Source organism: Bombina bombina, chromosome 7 (assembly GCF_027579735.1).
Source record: "Bombina bombina isolate aBomBom1 chromosome 7, aBomBom1.pri, whole genome shotgun sequence".
In the NCBI taxonomy this organism is placed as follows: domain Eukaryota; kingdom Metazoa; phylum Chordata; class Amphibia; order Anura; family Bombinatoridae; genus Bombina; species Bombina bombina.
Genome location: NC_069505.1, coordinates 127,182,407 through 127,195,960, shown reverse-complemented (window position 1 = coordinate 127,195,960; position 13,554 = coordinate 127,182,407). Strand labels below are relative to the sequence as shown.

The window sequence follows — 13,554 nt, the reverse complement described above, 5'->3', positions numbered from 1 at the left end:
AACTATGACTAAAACTAAATCAAAATTTGCTGACAAAAACATTTTATGCAAGGTGTTATAATCAATCCATATTCAATTACTGCTCTTTTGTAAAATTTACGAAACTTAATTTTATTAAATTTTAAGATAAATAAAGAGATATTATATACCACAACAGTTAAATCTGTTAAATCTGTATTGCATGTTCAAACCTTAATACCATAAATAAAAACAGGTTAATAAACCTTTACTCCAGGAGTATAGAATGAGTTTGGAAGTTTTAGAGCAGTGCTAATATCGTTGCCGAAACGTTTTCGAATCTGTGAACAATCAATTGATTCTTCCTATAGAAATAAGCATAACGCATGATGAATATGGGTTTAAGTTATGCTGTGCCTGTGCTAGCTGCAGATACTTATTGTTGTGTTGAGTTACTTGATACTTGTTTTAATTATTAACAGAGAATTGTTAAAGTTTTAATATTAGGTAATATGTTCAATACAGCCATTACCAGGGGCGGAACTATCAGTGGTGCAGAGATCGCAGTTGCGACCGGGCCCGGCAGGTCTAACCCTGGGGGGGGGGCCCTCAGCACAACAAAACTTTTTTTCAAACTTTTGACTTTTTTTTCCCCAACAAACATTTTTTTTTCAGTATTTTTTTTCAGTGACTGCGTGCCTGCATAATTGTAATTGTAACAGTTTTAAATCAGAGCGTTGCCGCAGGTTACCATGGCAACGCTCTGAAACATTTGCTGGTTGCTGACTGAGCGGGAAAGAAGGAGGCTGCGACTCTGCGAGGCAGGAGAATCGGGAGATGTCAGAATGCAGCCAGTAATCCAGAGTACAGGTCAGCTGCTTGTTCTGTTGTGGCAGGGGCAGGGGCGTATCATGGCCTAGGGCCCACACATACTTTTTAAAAGATTAGATGCATTTTTTTATTTTTTAATATGGAAATTCTTTTGTATATGTTTCAATTGTGGCAGTCTGGGGGAGAGAGCTGTAACAGTTATTTTGACGGGCGGCAGGAGTTAGTGTCAGGAGCGGGAGCACCTCAGTCTGTGGCTTGTGACTGAGAGGATTGCAGAGAGACAGAGTCGGAGCGCACAACAGTAAGGTAAATAGGCTCTGGCTTTTGCTTTAGAAAGCAAACATCAGTACACTATTCCTTATCTAGTTAGCAAGTTTTGAACTTGGTGCCCTCCCTGCCGTTCCAGCAGACAGCACCTCAGTGACCGGCAGGCTCAGCAGTGGATCTCTCCCCCACTTTGCCTTTCCCTGATGTGAGTATGTGAGTTATTTACATCCTGTCAGCTAACGCGCAACACACAGAAGAGAGAGGTAACAAGGGAGGTCATTGCAGTAGAATTAATAAAGTTGTTGTGAAAGTTACGCTGCCTGCCTTTCCTGCTCTCTGTCTGAGTCTGACCAGATAAGACCCCCTCCTCCTCCTGCTGCTGATTTAGGTTCACTGACTGAGCCTTACAGAGTTACAGAACATAACTTCTGCTGTTAGGTGAGACTTCTCAGCATTCTATTAACTTATTTTAACCCTTTGCTACCAGTGGGATATATTTGTAAAAATACAGCACAATTGCCAGTTATTTGTTAATATTATAATCATTTTCCTGTATGTTTTATAGTTCAACCCATGCTCAATATATATATATATATATATATATATATATATATATATATATATATATATATATATATATATATATATTTATTATGTGTGTGTATACACAGTCTCCAAATGGTGCCCCTCTTTTTAAAATGTTTCTGACCCAAGAGCGGCTTACAGTGCAGAAGTTGTAATATGTCACTATACAAGAAATAGAATACTTGCAAGCCTTGTTGCAAGAGCCACTTGAGGGGATGCTTTCTGAATGTCATTTGCTATTTTACCTGAAAAAGCCTTACAGCCCAGAATGATTGTGCTTAATGTTTAAAAAAATAAAGTAAAAATCCTCATAAAAATGCTTCTATTTCTGGGCTGTGTGTGAGAGTGTGTATGTGTGAATGTGTATGAGAGTGTTTAAAAATGTTTGAGAGTGTGTAAGTGTGTGTGAATGTGTATGAGAGTGTGTAAGTGTGTGTGAGTGTGTAAGTGTGTGTGAATGTGTATAAGAGTGTTTAAGTGTGAGTGTGTATGTGTGTGTGAATGAGTATGTGAGAGTGTGTGAGAGTGTCTTAAGTGTGTAAGTGTGTGTGAGAGTGTGTGTGTGAATGTGTATAAGAGTGTTTAAGTATGTGTGAGTGTGTATGTATGTGTGAGAGTGTGTGTGTGAATGTGTATGAGAGTGTTTAAGTATGTGTGAGAGTGTGTAAGTGTGTGTGAGAGGGTGTAAGTGTGTGTGAATGTGTATGAGAGTGTGTATGTGTGTGGGGAAATGGTAGTGCCTTTGAGAGAGTGTATAAGTGATAGGGTGGAATAGTGTTTGTGTGTCTGTGAGAGTGTAAGAGTTTGTGAGTGAAAGTGTGTGTCAAACAGAGTCTGTGTGTCCCACTTCTCATCTCCCCAAATTTAAAATTGCTGGTGTGTGTTTGTAACTGTATGTGTGAAAGTGTGTGTATGTGGCACTATCTGTATGTGAGGCAGTCTGTGTATGTCTGACTAAATGTCTGTGTGACAGTGTGTGTAACTGTGTATGTGGCACTATCTGTATGTGAGGCAGTCTGTGTATGTCTGACTAAATGTCTGTGTGACAGTGTGTGTAACTGTGTATGTGGCACTATCTGTATGTGAGGCAGTCTGTGTATGTCTGACTAAATGTCTGTGTGACAGTGTGTGTAACTGTGTATGTGGCACTATCTGTATGTGAGGCAGTCTGTGTAACATGTGCTTGTGTGTATGTACGAGTTACTGTCAGCATGTCTGTGTAGTGTGTGAGAGACTATCAGCAGACATCAGTGTGACCAAATTGAGAGATTGTGTATTACTGTGTGTGTACATCTGACAGCTTGATTAGCTACATGCGCATAACAGGGGTTAGTCTTTCTGTTTTACCCATTGGTGTTTATGTGTGTGTATGTATGTATGTGACTGTGTGTGTATTTATGCATGCATGTATGTGTGTGTATATTTTGTGGAACCACCAAATTACAGACCTTGTTACTACAGCATGAGGGGGGGCAGGGGTAAACAGTGTTACTATACAGTATCACTATATACAGTACGGGGGGGCTGGACCATGTCACAGACTACTGTGGTCACTTTATAAAGTATTGGGGCGGGTAGGGTCAGGCCAGCCACCTCACCGGCAGATTACAGACTGTGTCACTAACTCACTTTTATACAGTACTGGTGGGTTAAACAGTGTCACTATATACAGTAATAGGGGGTCAGACCATCTCACAGACTGGGCACAGGGTACCTCATTTTGCAGACATGTAATCTGAATCACATTTTTTTTTCTGGGTTAAAAAAAAAAAAAAGAATGTATCAAATTCTCATTTTTTTTTGGGTGGGGTAGGGGGGTGGGGGGCCCTTCTTAGATTCTTGCACCTGGGCCCTGTGGTTTCTAGTTACGCCTCTGGCCATTACAGTTTACAGTTTTGTTTTTTTATATTTTAAAGTTGCACTTCTGTTTGTTTATGAAACTTGGTTTTATTTAATTTTAAGTTTAATAAAGATGTTACATATCACAACGGCTAAATCTGTGTCTGTATTCCATGTTTAAACCTTAATACCATAAATATTAACAGGTGTTATGTTTACTCCTGGAGCATGTAATCAGTTTGCAAATGATAGAGAAATGCTTAAATAATGCAGTACACTTTAACTAAACCCCTTAGATTTTAGTTGACTAAAATCTACTGGAGATTCAATCGACTAAAATCTACTGGAGATTCAATCGACTAAAACTAGACTAAAACTAAAACAATTCAGATGACTAAAATACGACTAAAACTAAAATGGCATTTTAGTCAAAAGACTAAAACTAAGACTAAATTGAAATTTGCCATTAAAATTAACACTGGTTCAGTGTCTCTTTAAGTTGCACGTCCCTTTAATGCTACAGGATACAAAGATATGTTAGACAATGATGTGCTTCCAGCTTTATGGCAACAGTTTAGGGAAGGCCCTTTCCTGTTCCAGCATTACTGTGCACAAAGCTAGGTCCATGAAGACATGGTTTAGTGAGTTTGGTGTGGAAAAACTTGGAGAAGTTTGCACAGAGCCCTGAGCTTAAAGGAATAGTCTAGTCAAAATTAAACTTTATTGACTCAGATTGAGCAGGCAAGTTAAAGCAACTTTCTAATTTACTCCTATTATGATTTCTTCTTTGCTCTCTTTGTATCTTTATTTGAAAAAGCAAGAATGTAAGCATAGGAGCCGGGTCATTTTTGGTTCATCCCCTGGATAGCGCTTTCTAATTGGTGTCTAAATGTAGCCACCAATCAGCAAGCACTACCCAGGTGCTGAACCAAAAATGGGCCGGTTTCTAAGCTCCAAATACAGATACCAAGAGAACGAAGAAAAACGTAAAAAGTTGCTTGAAATTGCCTGAATCATGAAACTTTAATTTTGACTATACTATTCCTTTAACGCCACTGAATACCTTACGGATGAATTGGGATTATAAATATATTACACAGTAAGATGAAGCAATAAAGTATTCATTACATAATACAGCAAACCATTTGAAGCCACCCAAGTATGAAAGAATTTTAAAGAATTTGTTAATGGGACAAATAAACAATGCAGGGCAGTGGCTTCCAAGACTAATAAGATACTAGCATGTATTAAAAGAGGCATTGGTGAAAGGGAGGAAAGCATAATGATTTCACTATATAAATCACTGGTAAGACCTAACCTTGAGTATGGAGTGCAGTTCTGGCAGGGGCGGAACAACCATTGGTGCAGCAGCACCAGGGCCCAAGTGCTTGGGGGGCCCATAGAACCCAGTCTATACATAGTTGTGTATGCCGAATGTGTACAATTCAATTGCAGGGGAGACTTACAGTACTGTGCAAAAGTCTTAGGCCACCATTAGATTTGTTGTTTTAGCAAAGTTTTAATGACCTTTGTTCTTTTGCTATCTTTACTTAAAAAGCAGGAATGTGATGCATAGGAGCCGGCCCATCTTTGGTTGAGAACCTGGGTTATTCTTGCTTATTGGTGGGTAAATGTAAGCCTCTAATAAGCAAGCTCTATCCATGGTGCTGAACCTAAAATAGGCTGGCTGCTAAGATTTACATTCCTGCTTTTAAAATAAAGATAGCAAGAGAACGAAGAAAAATTGATAATAGAAGTAAATTAGAAAGTTGCTTAAAATTGCATGCTATATCTGAATCATGAAAGAAAAAAAATTGGGTTCAGTGTCCCTTTAATTAAAAAAAAATTGATATCTTTATCACGACAATATATTTTGATCGAAATTAACCCAATACATACAGAAGTAAATGATTAAGAAGAAAGAAAAAATTAAATTAGATTATTGTTTATTTTCAAATCTTTCAAATAAAACTCATAAAGGTAACATTAAAAACCCTTAATCTTAACTAAGGATCCTTGAGTTAATAACAAAAATCAAGAAATGTTTATTTCATAAAAAGTACAGAAGTAAAAAAGTTGTGTGGATATTAATTTAAATTCCGGAGTCAATAGATCTCTAATAGATCTCTATAACAAATCAACTGCAGAGATCATTTCTGTTCAACATATAAAAGAGTTTGATGCTTTTTGTATTAAACAAAGATCATATATTTTCAGCAATGTTCCTTTATACAAAGTGCAGTGTCAGACCCATGACTTTTGAATATGAATACAGGTATTCTTAATATAGTATATCCTTTGACAAGAAATATGTCCGTATATCTTTATATAGCTTATAGGATACATCCCTGTTCACCCATAGTTCGTTTCCTACTGTGTGCTCCGCTGTTGTGCACCGGTCACGTCACTGTTCGAGGAAAGCCTGTTTGCGAGTCCTCTTTGCTACAGCAAATGTTTTGGGACAAAACTCATCCGATCTGTTCAGATACTGCAGTATCTGAACAGATCTACTTAATGATCTACTTATTTTATGTATTTGGGTTAATTACAATCAATATATATTGCATTTATAAAGATATCAGCAATAAAAAAAATCATGAATTATAGTACTGATTTATGAGTCATATAGGGAGCTCTGTTTATTCCAAGAAAATTGTTTGTGACAAGAGGCCACGATTTAAGGATGGAGGAAAAGAGATTTAATCTCTAGCAGCCTAAATGTTTTTTCACTGTAAGAACAATCAAATTGTGAAACTCATTGCCTAAGGAGGTAGTAAATGCCAATACCTTAGATACATTTAAAAATGGTTTAGATACTTTTCTGGCTTTAAACAGAATTCAGGGATATGATTGCTGGTGTTAAATGGGTCACCTTTTTAAAGGGATTAATTTTAACTGAACTGGAGCTTTTATTATAAATATATTAAGAATTATGTAGGTTGAACTTGATGGACTTCTGTCTTTTTTTTAACCTCATCTACTACTATAATACACATATTTTGAGCTAAAAAGTATTATTATTATTATCAGGTATTTGTAGAGCGCCAACAGATTCTGCAGCGCTGTAAACATAGTCGGTGTACAGGATAGCTTTTGTAGGGGTCAAGTGGGTAGAGGGCCCTGCCGAGAGTTTCACTGTTGTAGTCGGCTCTTATGAAGCGATCTGTAAACAGCTGGGCCCATAGGCTTACATTCTAAGGGGTTCAAGGGGAAAGCAATGGAGTTAGGAAAGGTTAGTGTTGGTTGTATGCATCCCTGAAAAGTAGAGTTTTTAGGGAGTGCTTGAAGCTGTTAAAACTAGGGGAGACTCTTATGGAGCGAGGCAGGGAATTAAACAAGATGGGGTCCAGTCTGGAGAAGTCCTGTAAACGTGAATGTGAGGAAGTAACAAGAGAGGAGGAGAGGAGGAGATCGTTAGCAGAGTGAAGGGGACGGGAGGGAGAGTATCTGGAGACAAGTTCTGAGATGTAGGGGGGAGCAGTGCAGTTGAGAGCTTTATATGTCAGGGTGAGGATTTTATGTTTAATCCTAGAGGCAAGAGGAAGCCAGTGAAGGGATTGGCAGAGAGGTGCAGCAGATGAAGAGCGATGAGTAAGGAAGATGAGCCTGGCAGAGGCATTCATAATGGATTGTACAGGAGCTATGCGGCAGCTAGGTAGACCAGAGAGGACGGAGTTGCAGTAGTCGAGGCGGGAAAGGATGAGAGAGTGGATTAAAATCTTGGTTGTATCTTGTGTAAGGAAATGTCTAATTTTAGCAATGTTTTTAAGGTGGAAGCGGCAGGCTTTAGCCAAGGACTGAATGTGAGGAGTGAAGGAAAGATCTGAGTTAAGTGTGACCCCAAGACATCGGGCGTGCGGGGTAGGGGTAATGATGGAATTATCAACAGTTATTGAAATTTTGGGGGTGGAGACATTGGAAGAAGGGGGAAAAATAAGGAGTTCAGTTTTGGAGAGATTTAGCTTAAGGTAGTGAGAGGACATCCAAGATGAGATGTGAGAAAGACAGTTAGTGACACGGGTTGGTAAGGAAGGAGGTAGGTCTGGTGCAGAGATGTAGATTTGGGTGTCATCAGCATACAAATGGTATTGAAACCCATGGGATTTATTAAGGAACTTAGTGACGACGTGTAGATTGAAAAGAGAAGGGGACAAAGGACAGAGCCTTGAGGTACCCCAACAGAAAGTGGTAACGAGGCAGAGGATGCCCCGGAGAAGGCTACACTAAATGTACGGTTAGTCAGATAGGAAGAGAACCACGAAAGAGCTGTCTCACATATGCCAAAGGATTGGAGGGTTTGGAGCAGAAGAGGGTGGTCAACAGTGTCAAAGGCTGCAGACAGGTCAAGGAGGATAAGCAGAGAGAAGTGGCCTTTGGATTTTGCTGTAAGTAGGTCATTGGTAACCTTGACAATTGCCGTCTCTGTAGAGTGATGGGAACAAAATCCAGATTGCAGTGGGTCAAGAAGAGAGTTTAGTGTAAGGAAATGGGATAGACGTGCGTAAACTAGCTTTTCGAGGAGCTACTAAGTAGTACTAAGTCTGTTAAACAAATGGTCTGATGAAGAATCTGTGCCATAAAACGTGTAGATACTTAATCTGTGCGTACCACTGTATTTGGCTCTATTTGCTGCATTGTTTACAGTACAGTTCCTCAGCAATCAGAGGTAGTACTTTGTAGTGTGATTATGTGTGTACTTGTATGATCAATTCACTCAGGCTTGCTTTTTAATATAAATAACAATTCCAGATAATATGGCTACCTCAGTTGGAGAAAAAAAATCTACACATCTTATTTTGTACATTTATCAGACTTTATTCTACGCTCTTATCTCCACAGTAACACGTTTGCATCTATTGAGGAGTACTATAGATTTGCAACACTGACCAAATTTATTTTATTATTCATCAACCTTTATGATTATTTCCGATGTGCTCTAGTTCAGATATCCTCAATATGTGGCCTGAGGACAACTGAAAACCAGTGCCTTAGGCTTAGGACATTCATAAGAAGGACTAGTTTGCAAGTAATGGAGAAAGTCTCTCACCATCCCAATAGGAATTATAGAACAAATATTTTGTATATGTAATGGCATAAAATGACTGCCATCAGACTAAATGTTGCATATCCTCAACTAATATAACTGATGTATTCCAAAGGTGTTCTGCTTCCTCTAGATCAGAAGTTATTTGACAAATGATGTTCCTTGTCCCAATATGCTTGTCCTTGCATATTTCCATTTTTATTTATTTCTTTAAATAAATATTGCAACATTATGTTCCATTGTTCAGCTGGAGAATTTGATAGTGATTGGTAATTAACTGCTTGGCTGTCAGAAATGGCAAATGATGGGTTAACAGATGGCATTAATAAAGTACAACTGATACAGGGACCAGACTTCTCTGTTAAATACATTATAAGAAAAATAATAGGAGCTAATTGCAAACAAGGCCTACTACATTGTCATAATGATTTGACATAAGCAGTTTCCCATGTAACTATTTCACTGCCAAGGCACTGACAGAGGGAACTGTAGGTCCTTATTTTCTCACACAATAAAGGGTTATTAATAGAAAATGATGATCTCTGCACATCACTAGTCTAACTGTCTATATCATCCACCTCATTCCCTGAAGTCAAAATGGGACCCATCACCCACCTGGGAAACTAGATGTGAGATGATTAAATATAAAATCGTTCTGCTGCACACACACTGTGTATAGTATCTGTACATTGGTGTTATCTGTGCCCTTATACCCTTGTATTGGCCCCATCCTCCCTGTACCCTTCACTTGCTTTTGCCCCCAAAAATTATCTGCCCAGTTTCTCATATATGTCCCAGACTCCCAACTGCTTTGCTTCAGACCAAATATCTGTCCAGTCCCAGACCCCTGTATTTACCCTATCTATCCTACTCATATTCCATCCCAGTGCCCCCTGTACCTGCTCAGCAGCCGGTCAGAACCTCTCATGCTCCTGCGCAGGGATCTCTGCCCCGTCATGTAAATGTATTTGCATCACTTTGCCCCAGCTACTTACTGCCGCCAGTATTAGTGACATATTTATCTCCTGTACTTTATGCCCCATCTAATGCACTTGGTACATGTCCAGTCCTCATTGGTCCTCTCGCTTCTACACTCGTATTTATAATGCCCCAAGTTCCTACCATTTCTCCCACTGATTCTCCAGCCAACTCCCCTCGTCCTCGCTGGACTCCATACTCCTGCGCAGCTACCTTCCCCGAACACCCAGCACCGGCGCAGCTTCCTTCCTCGGACACCAAGCACCAGCGCAGCTTCCTTCCCCGGACTCCACGCTCTTCTCTGCAACGCATCTCCGCTCATTAAAAATACATGGAGGGGAGCGGCGAGTCTGGGACCGCCTTTACTGCCTGTACCCACCGGCACAGACAGTGTTAAACCCAATAAGCACTCCAGCAGCACCAGAGGGTTAATTAAATGTATCTCCCACAACAACACGGACCCCTTAGCACAATACATCTAAATATGTGATGAATCATTTTACTGCAGAGTCAAATAATGATAATATAATTACTGTACTTACACATAACGGTGAATAAAGGGTTAATCCCAGAGAACGTTTATCATTAACTAAAGGGGTAGCTAATAATAATTGGGCGAGGTTTCCAGTAACGAAGCAGTTAATAATTGTATTTTATACAGCAGCTTCCTGTGACCAGTCATAACAAAGGCAGGTGTGTGACAGCCAGAAAAGGGGTGTTCTGATATTAATGGTTTCTTCCTGGACTTCCCCATTAACACACTTTACCTATCTGATGACATCATCTCTCATTCACAGTCACAAATCCCAGTAAACAAACTAAGCAGTGGCTGTGCTGCCTGGTACTCTGACCTTATAGCTTTGCCACTACAATGCCACTAAAAGGAAAAGAGCCCTTTTTAATAACTGAGTCACTCTCCCTTGCATGGTAGCAGCAGCTTCAGGCTGATCAGCAGGAAATGTTCTGCTGAGTAATGTACAAGATCATGTTGCCAAACCGAACCTATTAGCTCTGCAGTGAAAAATAGCTACAATTTAGAGAGTGGAAATGGGAAGCTGTAATGAAAAATCATATTTCCATTTATATCATAACTTTTTTCATCACTCATCATAGGGAACATAATATATTTCCTAATCACATCACAGCATCAGTATCCTTCCCTCCTGAGAAATCAACATCACCTCTATATATGCAACAATAAATAATTACTGTACTATGAAATTGGGGATGATGAGCACCACAAATACAGGGCAACATTTTTAGTTTTCTGAAAAAAACATTTTTTACAGGACATTTTTTTTATATGCACAAGGAATTAGTATTTGAGTTTTAAAATATTCACATAGAAAAAAATGTTTTAAAAAGCATTCAGTGCTATCAATGAGACCTGTTTTACATCCACAGACTTATGGTATCTCCTTAGCTATGGCCTATTAAACACATATGTAAATGAGCTACTGCCTATATGTGCTATGTATAGGGTAATTGTACTGATATTCATGATGGAATGTATCCCAAACCCTCTAGGGCAGGGGAAAACATACACATATAGATAATCACTTTATTACCCATTCCCCAGTTTTGCATAACCAAGAAAGTTATACTGATATATGTTTTACATCTGTGATTACCTTGTATCTAACCCTCTGCAGACTGCCCCCTTATTTTGTTCTTTTGACAGACTTGTATTTTAGCCAATCGGTGCTGACCCCTAAGTAACGCCACGGCCTGAGCATGATGTTATCTATATGTCACACATGAACTAACACCCTCTAGCTGCAAAACAAATTCAAAATGACCTGAGATAACAGGCGGCCTTCAAGGGCTTAGAAATTAGCATATGAACCTACCTTGGTTTAGCTTTCAACTAAGATTACCAAGAAAACAAAGTAAATTTGATGATAAAAGTAAATTGGAAAGTTGTTTAAAATTGCATGCCCTATCCGAATCACGAAAGCTTAATTTTGACTAGACTGTCCCTTTATGTTTAAAGGGACACACAACCTCAATTATTTCTTAAACAACTTTCCAATTTATTTCTATTATCACATGTATTTTATTATATTGGTATATATAGTTTAAAGGGACATTAAACACCTCAAGATATTAATAACAATGGTTTAATTACATCTAGTAAAACAACTTTGCAATATACTTTCATTATTTATTTTGTTCTCCTTTCCTGTAATTTGATTCTGAATATTGTGGGCTTTCCAATTCATGTTAAACATGAAAGCCATTTATAATAAATTCTAATTGGCCTCAGCAGAAAAGCTAACCTAAGATACAATATGGCAGCGCACACTGCTTTATGGACATTAACTCATTTTTCAATATTTAAACAAATGATTAAAAAAAATACATTTACAAATTATTCTCAGGCTAGTATCTGCTCTCAATACACCATCCAAGCAATGGTTTATTTAGTGTTTAATGTCCCTTTAAGAAGCAGCAATGCACTCTTGGGATCTATTACAATGGGTGAGCCAATGACAAGGCACATATATGCAGCCAAAGTGAAATAAACAGAAGCTGGACAATTGATTAAAATTGTGTGCTCTATCTGAATCATGAAAGTATAATTTTGACTTTACTGTCCTTAAAGTGATTGTAAATTTTTCCGGTTTTGAAAATATAGTTCTTTAGACAAACATTATATTAATCATACCGCCACTATAATTTTTTGAAAAAGTTGGTAATATGTTTTTAATTTTATATTGCAAATATCAACTATTTACTATACCTGCTCCTCCCACAGTCTACTTCCTTATTTTCATCCACATTACGTATACAGCGGTCCCACCCGCTGTTTACGTATCAGCAATACGCGCTCCTGTTCCAGTTTGCCATTGCGCATGCGATAAATATAACGATATTATATAGTTGTGTAAATCATAATACTAATAACTTTGCATATAAATATGAACAGTATTGGTCAGAAAAATAATGCGATGTAATTACAGAATACGGAGCCCTTTGACAGATCAACTTACCAAGCTGTAAAATAATTCAGAAATGACAGGACTCCGTAAAGAAATTTATTGCGCATGCGCGAAATGTGCACGAGCTTACGCTACTCATCTGGGAACAAGAGTAGAACGCAAGCGCAAGAAGGATTCGTGACGTCAACATAAGGGGTTGGGTCCCCCTGTGGTTAGAGCCATTATTGGTTCTGAAGACATCAATGCAAATGAGAACGACTGAGCGCAAGTGCCGGGTGGAGGATGGAAATAACGGGAAAGAACACAAATTATTAAAAAACAAGGTATATACGAAATTCATAATAAATTGATGAATGAAACTCCAGTTTTTTATAAACAAACGTTAAGGATAAAGTTAGTCATGAAGCGGACTTTACATTCACTTTAATATTGCAGTAAGATTATCAATTATTACATATTTAATAAAATTGACAAATATTTTCTGTAATTTTGTACAAACACAATACTTCCTAATTTGTAAAGAAAATACAAAGCATGTTGATAGTTAACAGTGACCGTTGCTCCCAGAAGCCATATCAGCTCTAGCTAAGTGTGATGCTGTGCTGATTTACATCCATCCTCCTAGGTAGATGACGCTCTAATTTTAACCCCTTGACTACCAGAGAGAGCTGCCTTACATTATATAAAAAAGATTTGTAGTTGTCTGGCAGCCAAGGGGTTAAACAAAAAGCCTCTAGATATATTTAATATGGCTTTATTCCCCCAGGAGACTCCTTCCTCCTCTTACTAAAGCATTTGACTTTACTGTAAACCACAAATGAGCATGACAGATATTTCTTAGGATAATGGATACTATTTAGTTTAACTTTATGGATAATCTCTCACATAACATCACACTAAGCAACACAGACAATTCTACATTCAAGATTGTTTTCTTAATGGATTTAAAAACACCTATAGACCTATATAACGTCTATTTCCCCTTCTCTATAATGCTTTGTCTAATTTCCCCATCTAAAATCCTTGTTCTAATTAATTCTCAGGATAGCTTGCTAGGCTAATGAGGGTAAACCTTGGCACATGGTCATATGCAGGAAGTTAGCTCATGGC

The 13,554-nt window shown here is 38.3% G+C and overlaps 1 protein-coding gene across 1 annotated transcript in view; it reads right to left on the bottom strand.

Moving 5' to 3' along the window:
• MAPK8IP1 (mitogen-activated protein kinase 8 interacting protein 1) overlaps nt 1-9,740 on the bottom strand; it is a 204,275-nt gene extending 194,535 nt beyond the window's left edge. The window contains exon 1 of the mRNA XM_053720289.1: nt 9,647-9,740. Within this exon, the coding sequence (XP_053576264.1) occupies nt 9,647-9,699 (53 nt within the window). The 5' untranslated portion in view covers nt 9,700-9,740. The remainder of the gene's footprint in view (nt 1-9,646) is intronic.
• Between the last annotated feature and the right edge of the window lie 3,814 nt (nt 9,741-13,554).